Here is a 26171-nt window from a genome sequence, read left to right on the forward strand (position 1 = left end):
CAAGGGAAGAATTAATTGCTTTGCACTAACGACCGTGAAGTTGACACGTGAAGTCACGCGTGAAGTTGACAGCATCCCGATACTGTGTTTTTCGCCAGAATGCGACCCTGGGCACTGTGGTGGTGGAAGTGGGTGCGGAGGACAGCGATTTCGGAGCGAACGCTGAGGTGCGCTACCGGCTGAAGGACCTACCCAACGGCCACTGGAAGACCTTTCGGCTTGACGAGCGCACCGGTGTCATTACACTGAGACAGACACTGGACCGCGAGACACAGAAGGTGTACGAGGTTCGTTTATTCTTCCTATTTTGTGCAATGGGCCACAGTGCGTGTATATTTTTTGTGTTTTATATTGGCTGAGTTTAACGTCCCAAACCGACACCGGAGCTATAAGAGCCCCGTAGTGGCTATTAATTCTAGAATAATTATCGACCACCAGGTTTAACGCGCATGCAAGGTACGGTACGTGAGCTTTTTGCATGCGTTTCTTTTGGAATGCGGCTGCGCAACCTGGATTCGAACCCACGACATCGTGTTCAGCAGCAGAATGCCATAGTCAGTGAGCCATGCACCGCCGTTGTCTTCGTTTCGCTTGTCTTTTGAAATTATGACGTGCCCGATAAATTATAATAGTGAGTAAGTGAAGAATGAATAAGGCAAGGGGGTTAAGTCAATAACGAAGCATAGTTCCCATGGACCACAAAAACATTCCAGAACTAGCACACATCGCTCTCATTTCTAATAGTTCTTCGGGTGCCGCAATTCCTGATCAGTCTAATAAATTTACTGTCGCATACGCAGCTCCGTGTTGAAGCCTACGATTTGGGACAGCCGACGTCTTTATCGAGTGACCTGGACCTTACTGTGTTCGTGACGGATGTCAACGACTATGCACCAGAATTCACTGAAGATGTCGTGAGAAACTATATTTTCTTCTTTCTGGGGGCAGGGAAAAGAAGAGGCTTAGTGATTTATAGTATTAATAGGCGACCTTCTTAGCGCAATCTTTGCATAGGTTCAAAAATGTCAAACTTTGTAGAAATCTTACAAGGTTTCCGGAAGTTAGACATATGCACTCGCATTACTTTCGTGCCATTTTTTTAATGCTTACGTTTGAAAAATAGAAAGGCATTGGGCATAGCGTTGTGTGTTGCTGCCGAGTGGAATGCACGCGCAGATTACACCAGAAATTTCAGTCTTATTACTGGAATAATTGCAAATTGTTTAATAAGGAAAGAATCCTATTAACTTCTGCAGAATGCCTGGTTTTTAATTGCCTCAAAGAGACAGGAATGCTTAGGAGGTGTATGGCAAATAATTCTCCGTATTTTGTTTCTGCAACAGCATCAGCTCACATTCACGGAGAATTTGAAGCCTGGAGTGGAAACGTACAAACTAATCAGCACAATCGACAGAGACGATGACCTTAGCATCCTGAAGCCCATACCGTGCTACTACATAGTCGGTAAGTTGTGCATTCCAACAGTACACACTTCTTCGAAGTGATAAAGATCTACTAGAAGGTCGCGTCACTTGCGAAGCTATATACAAAAGTGTTCGCGGGAGCGGGAAGATCTCTTATGCACCTTTGTTGCAAAAAAATTGGTAAATTTACTTAATTTGGAGCGTATTCATGAACACAGTACGTATAGTTATTGTATATCGCATGTCCTGGATGGAAATACCGGCGATTAATATTTTATTGTGGTAGCAATTTTAGGGACACTCCAGGCGAGTTTTCGCCGTCGCTGTGATGTTCAATGAGTATGAGCGGCCCGCTCACCGTGTGTTGTGTGTGCGATGGCAAGCATGCGAAAGTGAGCCAAGAAGGATGGTGGCTTGATGTCTGCGATCTTTCCGAGCGTTCTATGTCGCACGCTAGGGAAGCAGAGCGACGTCTCCTATTCTAGCCCGGCCGCGGCTGCGCATGGGTGTCCGCGCGGCTGAGCGCGTACGCGGCTCGCGCGCCATACATTGGAGGTCATCTGGAGTGTGCGCCAAGGGAAAACCGAGGTGGCCGGTGGCTTCATTCGCGCTGTCTTTCCGCGCGCCTAGCGTTGAAAGTCGCGTAATCTAAGCTAGGCAGACGCGCTGAAGCCGGCGGTAGCAGGAAGCGTTCGCTACTCGGTGGCGGCAGGCGCTCCTTACCACGCCAGCGTTGTGACAGCGAGTGCTCGAGGTCATCGATGTACATGTGTGCATGCTTGTGTATGCGCGAATGGCACCGTGCTTGATTTCTTTTAGTAAGTGAATGTTTACTGCCATTTATACGGCCGATAAAACTACGCACCTTACTTCGTGCAATTATCAATAATTTGCTATCCCTATCGGTGCTTCGCATTTCGGGCAAAACTACGCTTTGTTTTTTCTCTCTAACTGATTAACGAAAGAAAAGCTAACTATCAGGACGTGAGAAAAAGAAAGGTTTTTAAGTTCAGTTTGGCCGCACTTGCGAAAGCAGTGACACCGGTAGCCAGTGCAGCGTGTCTCGCAGTATGATTTGCGGTTGACATTTGCAGTGGCGCCCGAACAGTCTGCTCATCATTGTCGAGTTGAGGTCGGGCATTTTGTCCAGCCAGCTTGTCTGGTGCAAAGGTCAAGGCTGAGGCGGAGCCCTAGGCACAGAAAAGTCAGGTGTCCTGGCCAAGCCTGCTTGGCCGGGACATTTGACTCATAATACATGGATAATACATGATAGACCGCTCCTGTCATACTGAACCATCGTTGTCTCTCTAAGTTTGCCACTTAATTTTTATGAAAATACTTCTCCTGAAAGTGTGAGAGATGCGGGGAATTTCGGCAATGGCAAAGCATTTCCTCATCGGCATATCCGTTTAGCTTACATCCTATAAAAAAGTGTAAAGTGCAAGATAGACTTTTTGTATTCTATATATAATATACTTAGAATGACGCCAGAGTTTCCGGGAAAATGGTAGCGTCGCCGACGCTGCGGACCTCGACTCTTTAATATTTATAACAGTGACTACTGTAATACATAATTAAGTATTACAGAGAATAAAAGTCGTGTGCTCACCATTTTCCAAGTAAATGGCGGCACGGTCGTTCATGAGCTTGTTGACAGTAGTTTTGTACCGTAACCATTGTACTGGACATATAATGGGAATTTGATTTATCTTCTTCTCGCTAGATAATGACGCCTTCCACGAAAGATGACTTCAGGAGATAATTGCACCGTGAGCCATTCACAGCCAGACACCTCGCCGGCTTAGAAAAATACGGACAAATCTTTATCACCCGCTTCCCAAGTCCCATGTATTCTTGAATTTTTCTCTTCCGCCATCAAAACACGTCTTTCTTTTCCTTCAACATCAGAAGTACAGCCAGTACAGCACTCGTCTTTCTTAATTAAGGCAACAAACGTGACACAGCGCACTAATGAGCTGAATCACGCCTTCGGCGTTTTCTGTGTTACATAAGAATTAATGCTCACAAATTCCCAACGAATCTTGTGAACCATTTCCTGTGCCAGTGTTTGCTTTCGAATACAGTGAAGAGTGCGTATGGCTCTATACTGAGCCAAGGGTCGTTGCTGCACCTGCGCAGGGGGAAATGAGAAAGGCCGCTTTGTGCTGGACATCTTCACGCACCAGCTGTCGGCCACGGAGCCGCTCGACAGAGAGGAACAGGCCAACTACACGCTGGTGGTGCGCGCTTCGGACGACTGCTTCCACGAGCCGCGGCCTGTGAGTCGTTTCGACCCCAAAGACAACACGCTGCTTCAGGTCGAAATCGCCGTGCTAGACGTCAATGACAACCCGCCGAGGTTTGTGAGCCGGATGTTCACCGGCGGAGTCACCATGGAGGCAGACTTTGGGGTCGTCTTCATGACCGTCAAGGTGCGTGGTACCACTGTGTAGGGTGTGCATGGCCATCATCACTAGCTCTGGCACGCGCGTGTTCGCGTCAGCTGAGTTCTTTGCGCGAACGTGTGCTTCAACGCGAGTGAGGTATGTAGGTGTACAAGTTGTGCACGTCCAGCGCTACTAGCTGTCTGTAGGTAACTTGTAACAAGGCACTTTTAGGGTGCTTCCAACGGTACTGCTGCAACTCCCGTAACTCGAAGACTTGTTCTGAAGTCCTTGCTGCTTCACTCATTGTTTAACGGGGGTATTTGGCGTGAAACTAGTATATTGCTTTTAAGATATATTTCAATGTCTGGAATACGGTACAAGTAAGCATTTGTTTTGTCATTGTCCTACAGCAACTGTAACCGAGTTCCGGAGTCGCGCGTTAGGAAAGATGGAAGCCCGAAGCTACTGTGCAATGCATTCAGGATTATTGAAGAATAGCCCTATGTCGGTATGGTAGAAGAGGTATAAAGGAGCGCACTTATAGAATGCAAGGAAAACACCAGTGTTCTTTGAATGACGGATTAGCAATCTGCCCCTACTTTCTCCCTCTATGGCGCACAAATTAAGCTGGAGATTTCGATGTGTCACTCCTTTTCCAAGGTTTGAAGAAATTAACTAAGAACGTCTGTACCAACAGCAAACAATCACAAATGAACAAGTCAGAAATTAACGGTGGAAGAGCCTTGGGCTAGTTCACAGACATTGCGGGCAATAATGACACCACAATGTTTTTGTCTTTTTATCAATGGATTTACACGACATCTGGAAACAGATGGGTTACGGAATTCAAATCTGCGGAGCTCTACTGCAAACAAAACTGTGCGCTGTACGACATGAATTTCATCAACAGCTCTCGCGCGTACTGCAGGCCATTGATCGTGACGAAGGGATCAATAGTGTGGTGAGCTACTACATCGGCGGGGAAATCCGGCGGACGCTTTCCGAAGGGCTGGAATCCTTGGCGGGGCCGCCGTTCCTCATCAACCACCGCACCGGAGACTTGAGCCTGAACTTTTATCCGCAAAAGGGCATGAAGGGATACTTCGACTTTGAAGTCATTGCCAACGACACTGAGGGCTTCTACGACACCGCCAGCGTGTTTGTGAGTGGCTTTAACTGTTTTTAGCCTTGTGTGTGCTGCATTCAGCATACTTATCACTCAGGATTGGGTTCATTGTACGTCCTAGTAACACATTTTATTCGCTGTTAGCCATAGTGGCGGTTATGGAGGTTCTCTTAAGCTGACTGACAAGCTAAATGAGCAAATAAAAAACATTTCAGGCAGAGGCAATATTCTACGCTTAATGCGCTCCTGTAACCGCATATTTCTGCGCCTTGTCAAAAGTTAACTTTCAGATAATTTTTTTTCTCTGTTGTCGCTTGAATTATGCTCAGTGTATATATGCAGGTTACGCACGGAAAAACAAAATTCTATCGGGCTGCTTATTTCCATTCAAGGACCGGTGTTACATTAAACATCTTAAAACAGGTGTTCATATACCTCGAACATTTGTTAACGAGAGTCTTTTTGACAATGGGAAATTGATATTTTATTCTGCAGTAACTGAAACTTATTACCGTTGCCTTTTTCACAGATCTATCTCTTACGGGAAGACCAGCGCGTGCGCTTCGTTCTTCGACTGACACCAGAAGAGTTCCGTGAAAAAATGGAAGAGTTTCGAGAGTAAGGTTCTTTCTAATATTTCCTCTGAACTTAAGCGAACTCTCGTCTAAATGATGTTTTTACCCGTTTCTTCGAATAGGGTACTTGCCAACATTACTGGGGCCATTGTAAATATTGACGACTACAAAGTTCACGAAAATGAAGACGGCTCTGTAGACCGAAAAAAGTATGTGCCCTAGTTCGCACCTCCGTATTAGAGAGGTGCCGTCGTAATATAAGTTAATTTGCTCCCACATATTGCAGGAGTGACCTCTACTTGCATTTCGTAAATCGGGACGACAATTCGATTATGGAGGTGTCCAACGTTCTCACGTAAGTCACGGTCCCCAAGATTTTCCGCATACCAGCCACACTGAGTGGTTTTAAACTTCCTCGCGCCTCACCTTTGCCTTACTGCTTTCCTATGCAGGTTAATAGACAAGAATATCGAGTTCCTGGATAAGCTGTTCAAAGAGTTCAATGTGCTGTATAGCGAAGTAAGTACTTATCCTAGTTGTAGATTATGTTTCGCCTATCTCTTGGCAATCAAAGTACGCGATTGAACAAGGAACGAGCAAGTGAAGAACCTAAGATGAAACGCTATTAAACGATAGTGACGGAGCTTTGGGCGGTGTTGAAATATTTTTTACGATTGTTGTACTGGGAACGAAAAGACGAAACATAAGGGCGAGCATTGATGTACACAAACGCTTAACTTGCAGCTAAAACTGAAGCTAAAAATTATGCTATGTTGTTTCGTTGTATTCTCATTCCCAAGTTCAATGTATGTGCAGCATTGTTCTGCAGCTTGGCCATCAGTTTTGTTTTTTGTTCGCCGACGCAATACCTCGCTCATGTTACAACTTGACTAGACTTTTGCTGTGATGCTTCAGTGAGAGAAAGTGACAGTTGCAAGAGGCCGGCGGGGTCGTGCAGCAGATGATGATGACGGTGATTTATTGGCATCTAGTTTAAAGCGGGGTGGGGACAAATAGTCACTTAGCCTGCTTGAGTTACTCAGGTATACACTATACATGCTTTGCATTCTAGCATTGTTTGTGTACATCTCTTTAATCTTTTTTCCTCTTCCTCAAAAATGCTCTATCTACGTTGTACCGCTACCTATACTTGTAACGGATCCGGTCGTATCAGTCTCTTCCCTGCTTTTTTGTTTTTTCACGAATACCCTAAACGGCTCTTGTTCATCTCGATTGCTGACAGGTTGATGCTTCCGTCCACTTTAAATCCTAGCGCTCCAAGAAGGTGTATGTTACCTACGGGTCTCACTGGGTGAAGCCCTTCGCATTCCATTAGGATGTGCTGAGTGGTCTCCGGATTTTCGCTGTAGCATACACATGCCTCATCTAGTTGCGAATATTTGCTCCGGCATGTTTTTGTCCTTAGGCAACCAGCTCGAGCCTCAAATAGCAAGGCACTTGCTTCCCTTCGTGTTGTCGTGTTCCTCGCAGCATTGCTCACACGCGCGCCCTCTGTCGCTTGCAGCCTGCGGACGCCCTGAGCGACGCCGAACGGGAGGAGGACCAGATGCGCACGTGGCTCATCGGCCTCTCGGTGTTCCTGTCGGTTATGCTTGCGCTCGTCATATCTCTCTGCCTCGCCCAGAGGAGCCGGTGAGTGCGCGACCAGATCCTCAGGGTGGAGGGCGCTCACAAGTGAGAAGAAGTACTCATTGGAGCACACGCGAAACCTACGTAACTTGCTCTGAGTTAGCTTGACATGGCAGAACAGTCACTTCTTTCTGATAAGAACGTGAATCGATGACAAATATCTGTTATGATGGCGCGTAGCCATAGCATGCACTATTTCCTCACAGCGAAACCGGTAAGATGCTCCAGGTTTATTTATTTATTTATCTATTTATTTATTTGTTATGGTATTGGAAATGTTGACAATAAATAAACATCTGGCGTCAGAGCTCTCCGAGCTCACACCTTGCATGACAGTTCAGATGCATTCTTTGAGAATGACACGACTGAGCTTTTACTAAGTGTGTACAGACACCAGATGCGCGAATTGCGATATTTATGAAACTAAGTGTTGCGATTACTGTGCTGGCGTGCAACGTGCGGCTCGAGTGGCGAAACATGACGATTTTATTTTGGCGTTTCGCGTCGTTCGCATCCTGGCAACAGTGAAGTATTTCTGGTCTGACAGTGCTGAAGAACACCTAACGGTGCTAAGTGCACAATAGTTAAGCTTTTTCCACTCTTATATGTGTTGCGTTTGCTCGTAGCTTAACGCTGTTTTTTAGAATGCACTCTTGAAACAACAGCAAATAACGCGATAATGAAGACAGTCCGAGTATATGAGTGCTCTTTTTCATCTTGCTTCGTAAACAGCACGACCTCAAGAAAACAAAGTTTGCAGAAGGCTAAATGCAGCAATTGTGCGCGCGCATTGCATTGTTTCGTGTATCCACCTTTTATTCACCCCATGCGTGCGCACACACATGGGTGCCATTTCGCAGATAGACAGCCGATTCCAATTTCTTGGGTTTATGTAATCCTTTTATGTAAAGCATATATTTTCGTCGAAACTACCGTCCTGGGTTACTCACCAACCTTCTTTGCCAAATGTGGAACTAATTACCAGTTGACGTTGAGGCAGAGCAACATGATTTCACATTTATTTAAACCAGAGTTTTCTGAACGGGGATATAGAAAGGTGGCCATTTGAATGTTTTTTAAGCACAGTTGAAATGTTTATGCGTTTCTTCACCTAACCTTACTTCCCCCTTGATGAATCACAGTTACGTGTAGTACCTTTATAAATGGTTGTCAGAAGTGCTTGTCGAATGCGAAGGAGGGGTTATATCCCCCTCCTTAGCCTCTATACAAACACGCACATGCTGCCGTCCGAATATTCCTTAGGCAATCCACGTGTAGATCAATAAATGAATGAATTGATTACAGGATCCTTGAAACACAGAATATAAAGATTCTTTGTTTCTGAGATGTCTCCTGTACAACGAAGTTAGCCGATCATGCCGTTCATCCACAGTGATGAAGCTCAATGTAGGCTGGTGTTACAAAAGCAACAAAGCATTAAGAAAGACTGGGGCGAAGATAATAGGCAGAAAGCAACTTTTATGGGCCTCTTCATATCGTGCCCGAATAGAGCAGCGCGGCTTTTGTTATTGTGTATGCTTCCTAAAGTATATGCTTGCCATTTTGCAACATGCTCTTTTGTCTAACCTTTTCCGTGGCCTTTTTTGTTTTAAGGTATGAACGCCAGCTAAAAGCAGCGACCGCGACTGCTTTCGGTAAGCCAGTCTCCTTCTGACAAATGATTCTGTGATTCATTCGGAGGCCATTGGTTTAATTTCGCCGGTTACAGAGCTACCTAAGCCAACTAAGAGAGTTCGTTCCCCTGAATAAAAAGGGGAAAGAAGGGCGAAAACACGTTCATGGCGACTGACACTTTTGGAGCCGTCTTATGGCGTGCACTTCATGAGTTGCTTGAACAGCTTAGATCTCGCTTAGTGGCTTTTTGAGCTCGTAAGTTTCCTGCGCAAAAAGGTGTAGAATTACCTAACCATGTCGCTACATACCTGAGTTAACAAATGGTGGTTTAACGAAGCACTCGTAATTTTGGATACCTTGTATACAAAGATTATGCTGTTTGTGCAGTCCTCAGTGCATCGTTCACTCTGTTCCAATGCCGCGAATCGCACATGTGATGAAGTTAACGTATGAAAGACGGTTGCTACGACTTTTATGCATTGACCGTCTATTCATGATCCGGACAGTTCAGGTTATTCTGTTTAGCGTCAAATTAGGGTTAGCTATAACGATAGTTTATTGGTCTCAACATATAACCGCATGGTAAGTGCAATGTCTGAGAGGCACAGTAGACAGAGAGGTGTTAGTAACGAGACTACATATAAGCAGAGCAGACGTTGCGCAGTAGCCTCTTTTTGTCTCGTACACACTCAGTGTGAATCCTACGGACATTTGCCACAAAGTAAGAACTAATTTTACAAAGTTCAGTGTGAAAAACAGAATCCCTGTTGTTGTCCGCAATACCTTTCGACTGATTTTCTGGCACCAGTCGAGTATGAAAGATTGCTTTCCATACATGGTGTTGCCTCAGACGCAAGGGGGAGACTATGCGACGAAAGAAAGCCCAAAATTTAATGCTATTCCTGACGGGCTGGCTCTTACATGTGCGGCAATCGACGTGGGGCTCATTTATGACCGCACTACAGCCTGAAGCTTCCTCTAGCACAGTCCCGGTGCAATGTTCATGTTTCTGCGTCGAAAAATTGATCGAATAAGGCTCAGAAAATTCTGGTCACACCAGACGGAAAAAATAGCTGTCGTTTGCTTTCGTCCCTCTGGGATATGGATGGATAAAGTAAGCCTGAGTGCGAGCGGACGATCGAAGGACGTCGTCCGTGCCACTTGAAGCTCGCCGTGGTCCTCTGTGCCGTCCAGTTAGGCGGTCACAAATTTTATTAACGTGAGCGTAAGCTGCCCTCATTGCATCAACTGAAGAATAAGCCAGACGAATTCACGCAATTGCAAAATGCGCAGTGGGCTGCAAGGAAACGAGATATAAAGCAGCCACTGATAACAGTGGTGCATTTCTAAATTACTTTACGGTTCCGTTGTTAAATTTACTTAAATTCCGGGGTTTTACGGGCCAAAGCCACGATCTCATTAAAAGGCACGCCGTAATGGGGGCTCCTGACTTATTTGGACCACTTGATGTTCTTTAGCGTGCACAGAATACATGGTACATGGGCGTTTTTGCATTACGCCCCCATCGAAACGTGGCCGCCGCGACCGGCATTTGATATCGCGACCTGATGGTTAGCAGCGGTGGCTCCATTGTAAACAAGCTGCTGAAAGCTCCAGGCATTATTGACCGAGTCATTGGTGCATTATTGATCAATTTCCTTGCAGTCTCATTTTAAATTTGGTAATTCCTTGCTGGTAAAAAAAAGGAGGTACATATCCTCTCGCGAAGATTCGCTCGTCGGAAACACGGTTCAGTAACGTTTTAGAAAGCGCATGCACAGGTTAAACCTACAAACAATGTAAAGGACATAAACGAGGCGCCCTTTTAAGACTGGTACAACTGGTGCAACCGCTTGAGAAGGATAAGCGACAGTTTTTCTTTATAGAGTTACAAATGAATAGTACAAAAGTTGCTATAGACTAATTGGGAAGAACACAGGGACATTGTAATATTGTGTGTGGTTAGTTGAAATATAAAAGGAACACCAAAAAAAATTAAAAAAAATATGGCCATCGACCTATCGAAGAATGTCTCGATCGTATGTCCTGAAGCTTTAGACAAGGCAACTGTTACCTTCGAAAAGGCAGCATTGCTATTCCCAGAACCTTCGAAAAGGCAGCATTGCTATTCCCAGAACATTTAGCTTCACCGACATGACTTTGAACAGTCTAACACGGCTTTCATTACAAATAGTTTCTGAATGTTTGAGATTGGGCTTAGATGTTTTATCTGTAGAAAATAAAAGGAATTCTGCCTTTATAGGTAACATGCGATCAAAGTGAAGTAGAAGCTTCTAAATAGAGCAACATAAAACACATTTGTGTTTTCCGATTGTGTAGGTTGTGAGCATAAATAGATAAACCTTTTTCGGTGGTTTTCCACCAATGGCTTTCAAGGGTTAAATTTCACTCCAGATACGACGCATGCACCGCCATAATTCAGTGTTACGATATTCCGTGTTCACGTGCAGCGGAAAATTGCGCTTTAATACTTATCACCGGTATTCCTTGGTCGGAAGGGTGGCGCATGGGATAGAATCGTATTGCCCGTAGAATCTGTGCGTTATACTCCCAGCTTTTGAATGTAGCAGCACTTGAGGCGAAAAAACCAGCCTTATCGCCACATAATCCCCGTTTTCTATACTGCAACGGAGCGTGCCCCTTATTGTTTACGTACACACATTATGAAATCGTTGCACGTGTCTCGCCAAGTTTCTTTCTAGTGATGAAATGAACAAAGAAACGTAGGCGCTCTCAAATGGGCGCTGCTTGTTGCAGAGCACTCTGTGCAGGCGGATATTCTTCACGCGGCGTATTTGTGCTCACGCTTTTTGTTTTCCTTGCCTCTAGGCTCTCGGGACTCGGCGTTAAACCGCATGGATGTGCCAAACACAAACCAGCACTCAGTCGAAGGGTAAGCGACGACTGCGTGCCTCAAGGCTGCTTGCCTTATTGAAAAGTGAATTCGCGGACGTGGTCGCCGTGTTCGTTCATCATTTCACTTCAGCTTTGTCCTATGGACATCAATTTCTTGCTAGGAAATCTGCACAGCGCTGTAGCGAGGGCACACGCAGTTGTGAACTGCCTTTTCCTTTGTTCGTTCGATAGTTTGCACGGCAGCATAGCGTTTTCTTCTATTAAGTCCAGCAGCGTTCCTTGGCGAGAGGCATAATTCCACCGATAGCAGTGTGGTGGGCGCCCTGTTTGTAAACCTGAATCGGGTCGGGTAGTAGCAGCTTGATGAGCGCAGTCCGGGTCAACACCACAAGAGGCACGGAACGTCTACTAGAGAAGCACAGAGCACCATAGACATTTAACTATCATGTAAACAAGGCTATCTAGGCTGCCTAAACAAAATTTAGAGTAGTTTCGTCCCAACTCACACTTTATTGTATATATTTTTAATGCTCAGCACGTCGAAAGCTTAGTATTCTGGTCACGGATACTGCCCGTGATTGTTTGAGTGCCTGATCTTAAACCAGTGCACACTCAAACTATACTGTAATGCGCCAAATTTGTACAGCCTTTAAAATTTATTGATGTAAATTCCAATTTAACAGGAGTTTTGGTTGCGGGAATTCCGTTACAAACTACGAAAATTACTATAAAACATTTAAATACGTAAAACTGTTCAGCGCAGCCAGTTAATACTGCCTGCGCTGTGTTGTCAGCGCGCAGCTTGTCTCCACCACATCCGCAAAGTGGCCACGAGCAACAACAACAACAACAACAACAACAACAACAACAACAACAACAACAACAACAACAACAACAACAACAACAACAACAACAACAACAACAACAACAACAACAACCATCTTGGCTGCGTCACTCACTAGAGATGCCAATAAGTTTCAATTATTCAGAAAATGCCCTCCAATCTGCCGTTGGTTTCAAAGACAGAAAATATTTATGCACAAAATACCAGAACGTCGAAAGTTTGGTCAGAATTCTTATTTTAGACTCAATACATGCTCAACTGATTTTGTATCCTCCTCAAAATTCAACACACGCTGCGGTTTGTCAGCGTGACGCAGTAAAACAGCCATTACACCTCTGAACCTGCAGCACACGCGTTTCGTCCACCATTTCGAGAATAAAAAAAAGAGAGAGAGGTGTCCAGAGTGGCAAACGTACTCGCAAGCATATCTCTATGAACTGCCTTTTCCCACTTTTATTTTCGGTACTTGATGGTGGCGCTTCTGAAAAGTAAAGATAGAATTGCGTTGGGAATGACATGAAGACGAGCGTCAGGTTGACACTGAGCACCACAGGCGTGACCCCCGGTCTTCTAGACGACCGCTGTTCTTTTCTCTACAAGAGTGCCAGCAACGATTTGTTGGCTTCATTTGAGCTTGGCGAGACCAACAAGATATAAAAAAAAAGATAACCGGCTTGTAGTTTAACGAAGAGAGAGATGTAAGCAGAAGTGACCGCCTGCCAAAGAGGCAAAACGACAGCGCATAGTGCTGATGTCGATAAAGACGACAATAACCGAAGCTACCAGGCCATTCACACATTTCAATGGCAGGGAAGATTGTTTGGTAGCGTGGGCTGCTTGTCTCCTCTCTTTTACGAGTGACCTGCTTCCAAGGGCGTGAGGTCAAGCTTGAGAGAGTAATTTAACGGTTGCCTGGTGCAGGCAGCGCTGCGATGATTACATCCAATAGCTGTCGAACCAGTGATAGAAAACAATTCCCCTATGCTGCACACGTGGCTTTGAGGTTGTACGGCGGATTATTTTTTTATTCATTACAACCCAGGTACATTCACTCGGTGGAGCGGGTGCATTTCCTTGTTCTCCGCCTTGCTTTAAATGGGAGCCATCACGAACGCTCGCTAACTTTGTATTCCACAGTAGGAAAGCCGCGCCTCGTGGTTTCGCCAGTCGGGTTGCAAACCGCTGGTGCGCATTTTGTTTCATTGTTGACGGCATGCGTGCTTGCTTATGCTACTGCTTGTAAGGACAATAATGAGGAATCAAAATTTAACTGCCGGTTTTTTTCACATTGCTCTTCGGTATACTTGCTTATTCACTTATCAGTGCTCATTGCTTATTATTCACTTATCACTTATTGTGTTGCACAGGCTGACTAGGGCCCACATTCACAAAGCTTTACTTTTACAAAATTGCATTTCGTTTGCGCTGCTTATTGCGATTTTCCTTTGCGTCAGAACAGCTTTGTGAATCTGGGCCTTGGTTTCGGCTAACGGCTGCTGTTGTGTTGTCAATGAGAATCTACTTTAACGAACTGCTCGAATTATTGCTCTAAAAAGTGTTGGCGAAAGGATTGTTTGTTACTTTCAAATTTGTACCTTGAAATTGCTTTTTGGTTGGCTGAAGTTTAGGAGGCTGCAGGCCTTCATTAGAACAACCGCTCAGAGAAGGCCGGTGCATTCTACGATCAACGCATTTCTTCGATTGATTAAAATATAACAAAGAAGTTACCAAGCCCATAATTATAACTTTCTTTTACTTGGTAGCAAATAATGTCTGCCACGTTAATTAAAACAGAACAGTCGCCTCGAGTGTGCGCGCTTATATCGATGCATTCAAATTCTGTGTGCAGCGTTATCTAAACGTCAGTCAGTAAATTTTTTATATGGCAACTGAATTCGTTGTTTCTCAAAATGAGAGGTGGAATTGGGTTTCGTGTGGAGCTACACATCAAGTAGAAATAAATCGTTCCGGCACTTAAGAATCAATGGAACGACGTTTCATATACCTGCATGAACGATTGTCAGTCGATCACGTTGAGCATTAGGCTGCCTACTGCTGAATAAAGAAAATGTCCATGCGCACCAAACATTATTGCACTAAACAATTGCAGAGGCAACACCCCTTTAGTGTACTTCTTGCTCATATTTTCTGGTGTACTGAAGGCATAAAGATCATGGTTCATGGAATCATTCTTTAAACGCGAGGGTCACGTAGAGGCCTATAAACTGTAATGAATTTCCTAACTGGACACATTAAAAAATAAGGCACGATCGAAGACGGAAGGGCTAATGCTTAGACGCATCACCAACGTATATCAAATGATCGTTTCCAGCCCCGCAGGAGCGTTGTTCTTCGGAGTCGCAGCTGAGAAGCGTAATTGTTTGAACGCATTTGGCCAATGTTACTGGTCCCGTGATTACATAAAACGAGAAAGGGAACACAAAAAAAAATCTACGCCCCTTTTTTCATAGGTCGAACCCGATTTGGATGCACTCGTACGACAACGAATGGTATAAAGAAGACGAAGAGACAAGGTTAGTATATCGTAGGACAGCAGGCACCAGCATGATGCACCTCTTTACACATGCCTTGTACTCTTTCACCCATTCGACTTCTCTTAGCCCTTTCGTTTGATCTACGCCTGTCCTTAACCGCTTTCCTTTTCTTTTACGTGCACCAAATTTAATCATTCTACTGCTGGAGGGACGCGTAAGTTGTCTTATGGTGTTAGTAAGCTACAGCCTAACTTAATTGTTTATGCCTAATTTTTGGTAACGTCTAAGATGCATGAATCGGTAAGATCGCACAATGTCAAGTCTTTTAAGGGTCATTATAGCAGACGTGTGCTCAGGCTTGGCACGAATGTTGCCTGCTGGTTTGCACACTAACTAGAGCTGTCTCCGCCCATTTGTACTGTTTGACAGCCTCATGAAAAATGTACCGAAGTTCGAGCGCTCGCACTGGCCTTATTGTAAATCGGTAGAGAGGAAAAGAAGGCCCCTTATAAATAGTAATAGTGCCATGAGCAGATCTGGCTCAAGTATGTCATGCTGCAAGCAATCACATAACAGAAGACGCCTGGAAGTGGCAGGCTTAGTTAGGGAAATTGGTACTTTGTGGAAGGCTTAGAAAGAACCATGCGCACAGCAGCCAAAGTAGATGAAAGAACTACAAGTGACCAAAGCGAAAATAAAGATATTTCAGAGGAAATACAGAAGTCTGAACGACAATCTTAACTAGAAAAAGAGAAGCATCGTAGTAGGCAGAGCGCTATACCGATACTTAAAGGCGTGGCAGCGGCGTTCGTCCTTCCCATCCTGTTTCACTAGCAAAATCACGAGTGCGCTGATCAGAATGAAGAAATTTTGTGGTCATGGCACGCAGTTGGCAACTGCCCTAATTTGTCGCACAAGCATGTGCATGTCTGCTTTTTTCAGATGTCGTGTGGCTAAACGGCCTCTTGCACGTACCTTCATGCCAGCTGTTGATGGCATAACCTAGCATAACCCACCTTTATAAATCATCTCCATAGAACTTCAGCCATCCTTCTTTCCCCTCCTATTGCCTCAAACGCTCGCGAATCGCAATAATTGTACGAACCAGTCGCGTGCCGTCCCTGTTTGCCACTTGCAGAGCGGCGGACCGCAACTCATTGGACGAAAACGCGGTGGCCGAGCCGTCGGGAAGCACGTCCTCTTCGACGGACACGCACCGGCAAACTCAGGACCGCGAGTTCGACTCTGCGCAGCTGTGCTCCGAGGTGTACGTTTTGTCGAACGGCACGGTGCAGAATATCAGCATACCCGTGGGTGGCTCGACCGACTTGCTGTGCCCTGAAGTGGCTGAGCGCAACAACCTCAACAGGAACAACAAGAATGGCGGCTGCCCTTACGCCAGCGTCTTCCTCACCAAAATGGGGACGCCCAACAGGGCCGGAAAGCTCGAGGTCTCTGAGCTGTGAGCGGGTATGCTTCTCTGGACACACCAAGAACGGAGCTCTGGTGGCGGTTTCGGGAAAGGGAAGCACGACTTCCGGAAACGACAGCTCAGACAGCAGGCAGAAGACACCCAAGCAACCCGTCACGGAACAGGCTCCAACGTATTTCGGAATGGCAGCTCCACGAGCAGTGATCTTCCATTCGAAGTTTGCGCTTTCTTTGTTGAGCGGCGAGAAAGAAAACTCTGATGTTGGGTTCCCAAGTGGGTGCGTCACCGTCAAGTTGAAAGCTGCAATGCTTCTCTACTTTCCTGCTTTTGGGAGCCAAGGCATAAACATCTACTTGCGATAGCGAAAAAAAAAAGACTGAAGTTGAAAAAAGCACTCCAAATTTTCTAAATACGGCCACCGCACTGTAACAGAAGCGTGTCACAGCACCTACGAAGTCTTCGTTTGCCTCCACCACACAGGCTGTCGTCACAAGGCGTGCGCAACCTTGACCATAGCCCATATATTGACTGACAACAAGTATGGTATGAGACCAGCCTTTCACCTCGGACGCCACTCTATACAGGTCGTTTCAAGGTTTCGGGGTTCAGTGGACTGTACCGAAAGGAATGTGCGCCGGTGAGGCCCCTTAGGCCAAGGACCACTGATGTCAGTGATGGATGGTGCAAGTGCAAACTGCCGTGCCCAGCGCGACGATTTGTGAATCAATGTGTTAAACATAGCGCACCCCACTCACCCTAATTTCAGCTGTACCTAAATTTAATAACTAGACTGGATGCAAGCGGTGCCCGCAACCTGAGGACTACTTCGACGTGACCGTATTAGGATTCTTTGCCCCGTCAGCAATGCACAAAATGTACTAATCTGGCAATTGCTTTCGTTTAGAGGCTGGTGTACGAGGGTTCTTGTGTCCGCTTTTTTTGGTGTTCTTTACAAGATTTCACAGCTGGCAAAACGCTAAAAACAAGTGCGGCTTCCCTGTAATATAGAAGAAGTTCGTTAACCTCTTTCAGTCTCCCAACAACAGGCTAACCTATTTTGGCCGACTAAATATTTGTCTGCTAGTAGTCTGTTTTCTATCGCTGCCACTGCAGTGAACTCAATGCAATTCTCGTGTTTTAAAAAAAAATTGTTCGTTTGTTCCGACACTACGCAGTAATTACTCTTTGTCGGGCGCGAAGAATGAATGTCTGGCACCTCTTAATTTTACAGTAGTTAGGACTATGGGTGCACTGGCCTCTAAATGACTTCGCTGAGCAAGTAAGTATGCCTTCCGCACCAGCGTCACGCTAGGAGAGCACAAAACCAAAGGCCTGTACAATTGTAGCAGCCCCTGAACGCGCCTCTTTGAAATGTATATTTTTGTAACATGTCTAGGGACAAATGAGGACGCTCAATTCAGTGATGACGACCATGTGCTGGACAGATCCAGGCATTTATGTGTATTTTGTTTTTTATATATGTTTTTCACCAAATGTGCCACATGTGATCCGCTTCCAAGAACCTTCAGCAAACTCCGCACGAAGGGTTGGGTCCTTGAAAACCCCAGCACCAAATAGTCCCTGCTGTTCAAGGCGTCTTCAAGGACAAGCGAGAGAGGTCAACGTTTGATGTATCCATAACAGTTTCATCCCACATTGAACAAGATGTCATCACGCGCAACTTGTTCTGTACTTCTCATCCTCATGTGTGTTTAAGCAAATATATAGATATATATATTATATGTCTTGTGACGTGTCTTGTTGGCATTGCCGTGTTCAGTTTTAATATTTGTCTTATAGAGGTTGTAAACATGCCCTCCTACAACGAAGCAAACATGAGAACATTTATATAATAATTATTGGTTTGGTGGACAACGACAAAAGGATTGAAAATTTCGGATCAGAGATGCTTAGTACAAATATTCCAACGTTACATAATGCTAAGTGGAAACCGGCACGTTTCAATTTCTTTTTTCAATTCATCAACGACTACCTTCAATGTTCCCATTCTTTTCACAGGTATTGAAAATGATTCCTCGCACCAAAAGCATTGAGTGGCGACTCAAGTTCACTACTTCTCATGTCTGTTCGTGGGCCACCTTCGATCTTCCCTTTTGACCGCAAGATCGCCGAAGTTAGCTCTGTCAGAAAGTACGGGCCAGAACATTTTACTCTCGCATATACATTTAAAGAGAGGAGACTTACTTTCGACCCCCGAGGCTGTCTGGGATTGATGACGAGGCAGCTGAAGACAAAGATAAAAGACTCAAACGATTGATTACTCGCAGCAAACATACAATAAGACCAGGATGAGAGTTATAGCAGTCGATCTTTCAACCAATTTCAAAGATCATCAGTCACCGGCAAAGATGGCTGCCACTTACAGTGGTTGCAGATTCTGCTCTATTAGTGCTGAGAACTTGGATTGGCGCCTTCTCGCGAGTGACGTCACGGCCTGGACGCCGCTCGCTCGCTCGGGCTCGCTCGGCTGCCGCGCGCGCTCGTTCCCTTCGTGTATGCTTGGGGTATGGGTGGTTGGAGCCGTACTTATTGAAGAATACGTCGGCTTCTTTCAGCTGCCATGCCTTAACCACACTGTCTTCTTCAAAAGCGCTTGAGGCGAGAGAGAGAGAGAGAGAGAAAACATTTATTCGGACCATCGAGGTGGTTGCTCTTGAAGTCGAGTGGGTGGTGTCCTTATTCCAGGACTCCACTGGCCATGGCTGCTCGACGTACTTGCTGGACGAGAGCTTCTTGTCCCGCCAGGGTATCGCCGGTCAGCTGTACCTCCCACCGCTCAAATGACGTGCTAGGCGTCTTTAAGTGTTGCGGTTTGCCCCCGCACCCCCACGAGATGTGAAAGAGTGTAGGGCGTGTGTCGCAGCACCAGGGGCAGATGCCGCGATATGTATGTGGGAACATTTTACTGTATCTGTGTAGGTTTGGAAATGTGTTAGTCTGTATAAGTCGAGAAAATTTGCGGCTTGGATATCGCAAGCTATGTAGCATTAAAGGGGTCTACTGGTTTTGCAATGCATGTATGCACCGTGTCTGTCCATAAATTTTGCGTAAAAAGAATGTCTGCAAAGTCAACACGCTAAGTTGTGTAGAATGTTTTGCTAAACACTTAACATTCCCTTAGTACTTAGCTATGAGAGACATTGCGTTTTACATGGAAGAAAAATCTTGGTATTTGCTGTCAAGATCTTATCCGTGTTGGACACTGCCCAGCGAAGCTGTCATCATGATTCTTATACTCTGGGGAGTTGTTCTAGTCAAATATGGTCACTTTATTAATGCATGAAAGAACGAGTTAGGCGCGCATTTCGTATGAAAATGTTTGCTGCTACTTTCACCGCTCTCTGAAACAAGCCCCATAAAATGAATTGCTCATTGCTGCTAACACGACGGCGCGCAATGTAGAGTATTTACATAGTTAATTCACAAATACCATGGTAGCAATCGCCTGAAAGAAAAGTTTCGAGGTTAAAATCAAGAGCCAATGAATTACAAGCGATGAAATGTTTCATGGTGCCCTTCAGTAGCCTTTACCGGCAATATGGCACACCCCTCACGCAATGGAAGCAACCGACTGTCGTTATGGCGAGGCACGCATTGTTCACGAAACCCATCAGTTCGCTGCAACTTCGAGTTGAAACCATGGACCCTATAACGTAAAACTATTCTAATATGTTTTTATTCCAATCTCCCGACGTTAAATTTACGTAAGCACTGACGCAAGCATTAGGCGGTGACACGCGGCGTTGCCTGAACAGCCCAATCAAACGCTCCCCTTGTTTATATGAGGTCACTTTTATTTGCTTTCAAAACGAATAACATTGCCTACATTGAGCGGTTTTTCTTATCTAATTGACTGACAGGAGGAGAGGAGCAGGCTCAAGTGGAGAGGGTTTCGATGGGGCCGATCCAGCGCACTGAAAATAGATAACCGGATGAAGAGGGAGGTGCCGGCTTTTGCGATTGGTCCGCTTTCCCTTACTTAGCTTGCGGTGGCTTGCCTAAAATCGCGGCGGCGTGCAACGGATAGTGAAAAATGCCGCTAAAACGGTTCCTCAGCAAGGAAGAGTTGGCAGAGCGAAGTTGTATACATGCCGAAAATGCTCGAAAACGTTGTACTGCCGCGCTTAAAAGCTTGTTACACGAAAATAAACCCATGCTCTTCGGCAGGTGTAAGTAGCCAGTACCTGAGCGATCGGCGGCAGCCATATTTTATTCCTTTCAGAATGGGGCAGCCTCCGGCTATTCAGAAAAAGATCTAGTTTAGTCTGGAATATTAATGCATCTTTAACGCGTACACGTCACTGACATAAAGAGTTTACGCGGTTTGGGACGTCTAGTGACAGACAGGTGAAGTGGGTGCAGCCTGAAACCTTTTGACCGATAACAGAGGGTTAATGGCGAAATGGCGTCGAATGAGAAATAATTATTTTTGATCAAAAATAACGTACAGCGCGAAGAACAAGGACAGCGATAGACGACATACGCAGCGCTGTATGCGCTTTATGCGAGGTATGGCGACATACGCAACGCTGTGTATGTCGTCTATCCCTGTCCTTGTTCTTCGCGCTGTACGCTATTTTTGATCATAAATTACCAACTAGCCCAAGCAACCACCCTAATTATTTTTCTTTTGTTCGGTCGAATCATGCATAGTCAGTGTGTACACGTCGTGTAAGGTTGGGAGCGAGCGCGGTATTCGTGACGTCACATGCCAGACAGGCGAAGGGGGAGTGGTCCAAAAAGTTTTTGACCAATCGCAGAGCGATGATTGCAGAATTGGAATAGAAAAGTTTGGAATAGCTTTACGTTGTAGGCGCCCCATGAAGCAGTTTTTTAAAGCCCCAATTGCGATGCATAAATGTATACTCGACCTACTACAGGCAGCTTAGGGTGCCTTGAAAAGGAAAACTCAAGCAACTTCTGCCTCATCATGTCTCGATCCAGCGTTGTTTAATTGTACAAACGGTGAAGTATTCGCTTCGTTAGTACATAAAAGAGAGCCTCGCAAAGATTTATAAGAAAGACACCACAAGCCTGACATATCTCATTTGATTTTTGACCCTCCACCGGGGAATTATGATATCTTTAGTATGTGCCATACAACTTATGAATGACGCTTTGGATTCTCTCTGGCTGCAGCCATACGGTCCAAAAGGCATAGTTCACTAAAACATATAGGCCGAGCAGCCTGTGTCAGTTCGCCAAACAGATTCGTCACACATATTCCTCAATAAACAAACACCAGTAAATTGCTAAAATGAATTGAATGTGTAGCACGGAAAAGGGAATGTATATTTGTACGCCCCTTTTCGTATCCTGCAAACAGCTGTGAGCCTTGTAGGAGTTGGGGTTGGGCATCAAAACATGTGGTAGCTGGCCCATGCCATCGTCCAACTCACTCACGCTTGGGACGTGGTTGTAGGGAGGAACTTGCTCTCATCGAGAGCTAGGAGTACGGGTTTTATGTACAATATTTACACGAAAACAGGAGATACATTTCATCAGTCTAGCAAGACCCAAAAGTGAAGCACGAAAGACGAAGCACCCAGCACGAAGCACACGAGCACCCAGCACACGAGCACCACGAGCAGCCGAAAACGGCTGCTTAAAAACCCTCTGTCCTCCCTAGATCCCTAGGTGAGGAAAAACTGCCGTTCAACCTTCGTCCAATGGGAGCGTCCAAAGTCGTCGTAATCGTAGTTGACACGCCTTTGAGGGGGAGGGTTCACACACTCACTTGCGCACTTTGGTTTCACTAAACACACCGAGTTGAGAGGGTCCTCGTAGACATGGGTTGTCACGCTTGATCCCAGCTGGCGCCTCTTGATTCCAGTTAGCCGCCGCGTCTGTCAATTGACTGTGACGATTTCTGGGGCCCGTGAGAAATCACCGCAAAATACCATCTTCCAAGAATTCTCTTGCTCCAAGTAGACCGTGAAGGCGACCGTGAATCAACTAAGAATTCTCGGTCCGCCGAACGTGGCTAGACTTGCTGGCGCCGCTGGCTGTCCGCAGGGGGCGCATTGTTGGCTCTCCAAAACGACTCGTCGCAGTGGGCGGGGAAATCGTCGGTTCTCCGAAGGAAGGCGCATTGTTGGCATTGCAACGCGACTCGTCGCAGCGGGATTGGAAGGATTTGAAAGTCGCTACCCCCGCAGGTCTATCGAAACAGCTGCAGCGGGCTGGGAAAGGCTTGCATGTCTGTACCCCGGCAGGCCGATCGTAACCGCCTCAATTAGCATTACTTCAAATTACCGCCACTTAAAATAAACACGTGACGAACCGCCTAATTTTGAGAAGCAGTTAAAGAAGCAAGTGATGCTGGTCTAAACTGCAGTGTTAGTTAAGTCCTCGTGTGACTGCCGAGCGTTTCTGCGAAGAAATGCAAAAAATAGATATTATACAACGGACTACTGGTCGTGAGCAAACCTGTTTTAGCGGATTAAAATCAAGGTAACTATTGTAGAAGCCATATATAGCCAGCGTTAGTGACACACCGTGGCAGGTATGGTACCATAACTGGATTATTATATGCTGTGTTTTTGCGGTTGTCGATTCGCGGATGAAAAACACGCAATGTCTTAGTCTGCGTTCTTTCGGCTGGCACTGTAGCGTTACCTTTGAGAACTGTATTGTCGTCTAAGAAATAAGCTCTTTGAATAAATTTTAGCGAACGAAGACGTCACAAAAATATATTTGACACGACCCGCCATAACTATACAAGCAAAGGGAACGAGAGCGAACAAACGAAAACACTGAAGAAGGAAGCTGGACACCGCCTGAACAGTAGCAGACGACAGGCAAGAGTCCGTGCCGTGACGTCACGCGAGCGGCGCTCGCAGCGCCACTAAACTACAGTGGTGCTACAGTTCTCGGGGCTAATCCCAGCTACTCCTCCCACATGCGACTAGTGTTTACGCTCACTTGCGCTTCTCGCGAAAAATAACAGAAAAAAGTGGCAATGTACTACGCAACTCGTAATGTGCCGGTAAGTACACAAACACTGCTCAAGTTGAAGTTGACGGCTAGTTACTTCAGGGTCCACATTTTCAGTTTCATTGTTCTTGGAGACAATGCACTTTAGCTCCAGCACATGAAACTGACATGGAACTTTCACTGGCACCATTTGGTTCTTCCGAGCGCCTACCTTCACACTCTACGCAGTTCCGTGCTAGTAGTTCTCAGGATAGCAACTCCTTGTCTCAAGTCTTTGTTGGTACATGCCCGTAGAGCTGTATCACTGTTATAACTCTCTACATTTAGGCAGTTAAGACACCGCCATGGCTCCACTTCATGCAGCAGACGGCAGGCAACTCACCCGCCTCATCGTGTTGAGAATGACGCGTGTTGTGATGGTGGTGGTGGTGATAAACTTTATTTCTGCTATTTACAGGAGAGGTGTGAGGTGAGCCCTCAGGGCCCAGCCCATATGAAGTCTAGGGGGGGGGGGGGTCCCTAGTCCGGGACCCCCGTGTCTTCTGCAACAGCTTTGGCTCGGGCCACCATGTGGTCTAAGATACCTCAACTCAGGATATGAGCAATAGTCAATAGCTCTCCTTATCTCGTAATGTGATGAAAGACTGGTTGGATGGTTTGTCATGGAACGCAATTGGACGCACCAAAGAACGCAAAAGACAGGGGAAACAGCAAGACGACCACAAGGCGCATTACTATCATCTTGCTGTCTCCTCTGCCCTTCGTTTCTCTGGCGCAGTTTCCAAGCTCTTTTGCTCCCTATTGGAAGACACCATGTCTGCTTTCTATGAGTCGTAACGCAACAGACAACATAACCGTTTTGTGAAATTACCGAGCAGTGCCTCGTCTTGACACTGCGCGTCGTGTGTTTCAGTTCTGGAGGTGGAAATCGCTTCCAACCCATGTCAGCTTCTGAAACTTTGGCATGAGAACTTTTTCAGCAGATCTTGACGACAAAAAGAAAAAAACCTGAATGACAACACTGTATCTTTTTATATGGTATATTGGCGATGAATACTTCAGGCAAGTTACACAGCTGTAGATGACAGCTCAGCCCTTTAGAAGCACATTCCTATAGAAGCACAGCACTTTTCAAGCCATGCACACTCTTCTGAATCCTCAACCAACATTTTTATGTTCATTTTCTACCACTCAGTCAACTCAAAGGCTCTTCAGGTGTATGCTAGTTGTCTTAGTAAATAGGCTCTAAATGACTCCTTAGCCATTTACTGGTCATACTGCCGTGCAAAGTTGCATGGTAAGACATGTATAATGGATAGCTTCAGTAATTCAACAGGGACATATCGAAAAACAGGCGGACGCCCAAGAACACGGAAACACGAACCACAATCACTGGAGCCTCCCAAACCACCAGAAATGCCCACACGTAAGTATAATGCTCGCATCAACAATTTTCGTGCTGGAACAAGTGCTTGGTAGCCCGTGAGGGGAAGCTGTTCAGTCAGTGCTCCCCGCTCGACGGCTGGTAATCAAAATAGAAGAAACGTGCAAAGGTAACTCGCTGTGCACGAGACTGCAAATAAATGTGTTGCGCGTAAACGTGTGAACGCTACTCAAGTTGTGGGATTTGATGTCTTGGAGATGAGCAGCGGGCTATCGGAAAAGCGTTAGTGGAAGGCTTCGCATCAATGTAGACCACCTGGTGTTGTTTAACGTGCACCCAAAGCGCGGTACTCGAGATATTGCGCATTTCACTCACATCCAAATGCTAACGCTGCTGTCAGGCATAGGGCTGTCGACCACGTGCTCCGCAGCAGAATGTCATAGCCACTGAGCCACTGGGAAGGGTAAAATGTAACTCGGAAGGACGCACTCTCGTTGTACAGTGTGCCCCAAATAGCTGAAATTGGAGTAGTGGAATAATTACACATCATCTATCCCTACCGTTCTTTAAAAGTACAACATAATGGGTTAACATCCATCCCAGCAAAACTTGCATTAAATGTTTTCAGTGTGGTATAACTTAGAAAATTAAGAACCGCGTCCAAGGAGCATTTTGTATATACCAGATTATTTTTTAATGTTAGTAATTGTCGAGTACCCTAGGACGAAAAAGCGAGACATAAGGACGAGGCAACCAGTTGACTCAATGAATTACAACGGAAAGCCCCAGGTTTGTTGAAACAAATCTTTATAATACGCAGATTCTATCGGTTAAGATAGTGCGCCCATTGCTGAAGCATTGTCAGAGAAGGTGAGTGCGCATATTTCACATTGCGCGCTTGATGACACTTTTATTTTAGCACAAGAAAGCTGCTCAAGGAAGAACAATAATTTACTACGTACAAATTAAGGGGGCAAAGAAACCGCATGAGTAAGAAAGAGTAACACCAGGAATGGAGCACACCAGCGGGGTAGCAGCGCTACTCGACCACAACGACCTACATAGAGACCCGGTGACTCACTTTCCACTAACTAGTGCTGCTGCTGTAGAATTAAGCGGATCTGGTCTTCTTTCGGTCAATGTTATGCTAGGCTGGTATTACCCAAAATCCCTCGGTAAACTAGTAAGAGCAGTCATTGGCCTCTTCGTACTATGCGAAACTAACGCTCTTTAGTTCCTTAACCCCAGTGCCTCGGTCTCTCTCGGCACTAGGTATAAGTGCGGCTGACCGGCCAGGCTTGCGAACACGGTGTTAGAACTTCCGGCAAGAGCACCGGTTCAGCCCTTCACCCACACCAAGCCTACTGGCTGCAGGGGTAACAGCG

The 26171-nt window shown here is 45.8% G+C and overlaps 1 protein-coding gene across 2 annotated transcripts in view; it reads left to right on the plus strand.

Annotated features, from left to right (window-relative positions):
* The window catches only part of Cad88C (cadherin 88C), a 167400-nt gene extending 149222 nt beyond the window's left edge, over window positions 1-18178 (plus strand). Inside the window, exons 23-36 of one of the 2 annotated variants that reach the window (XM_075687797.1) lie at window positions 99-287; window positions 801-914; window positions 1344-1464; window positions 3564-3856; window positions 4740-4973; window positions 5467-5555; window positions 5635-5721; window positions 5799-5867; window positions 5965-6031; window positions 7038-7165; window positions 8777-8817; window positions 11648-11711; window positions 14990-15052; window positions 16152-18178. In XM_075687797.1, coding sequence (XP_075543912.1) covers window positions 99-287; window positions 801-914; window positions 1344-1464; window positions 3564-3856; window positions 4740-4973; window positions 5467-5555; window positions 5635-5721; window positions 5799-5867; window positions 5965-6031; window positions 7038-7165; window positions 8777-8817; window positions 11648-11711; window positions 14990-15052; window positions 16152-16479 — 1887 coding nt within the window. In that variant the 3' untranslated portion in view covers window positions 16480-18178. The remainder of the gene's footprint in view (window positions 1-98; window positions 288-800; window positions 915-1343; window positions 1465-3563; window positions 3857-4739; window positions 4974-5466; window positions 5556-5634; window positions 5722-5798; window positions 5868-5964; window positions 6032-7037; window positions 7166-8776; window positions 8818-11647; window positions 11712-14989; window positions 15053-16151) is intronic. The other variant, XM_075687802.1, reaches the window with a different exon arrangement.
* The last annotated feature ends 7993 nt before the right edge of the window (window positions 18179-26171 follow it).

The sequence above is a fragment of the Dermacentor variabilis genome, chromosome 1 (genome assembly GCF_050947875.1).
Source record: "Dermacentor variabilis isolate Ectoservices chromosome 1, ASM5094787v1, whole genome shotgun sequence".
Lineage (NCBI taxonomy): Eukaryota > Metazoa > Arthropoda > Arachnida > Ixodida > Ixodidae > Dermacentor > Dermacentor variabilis.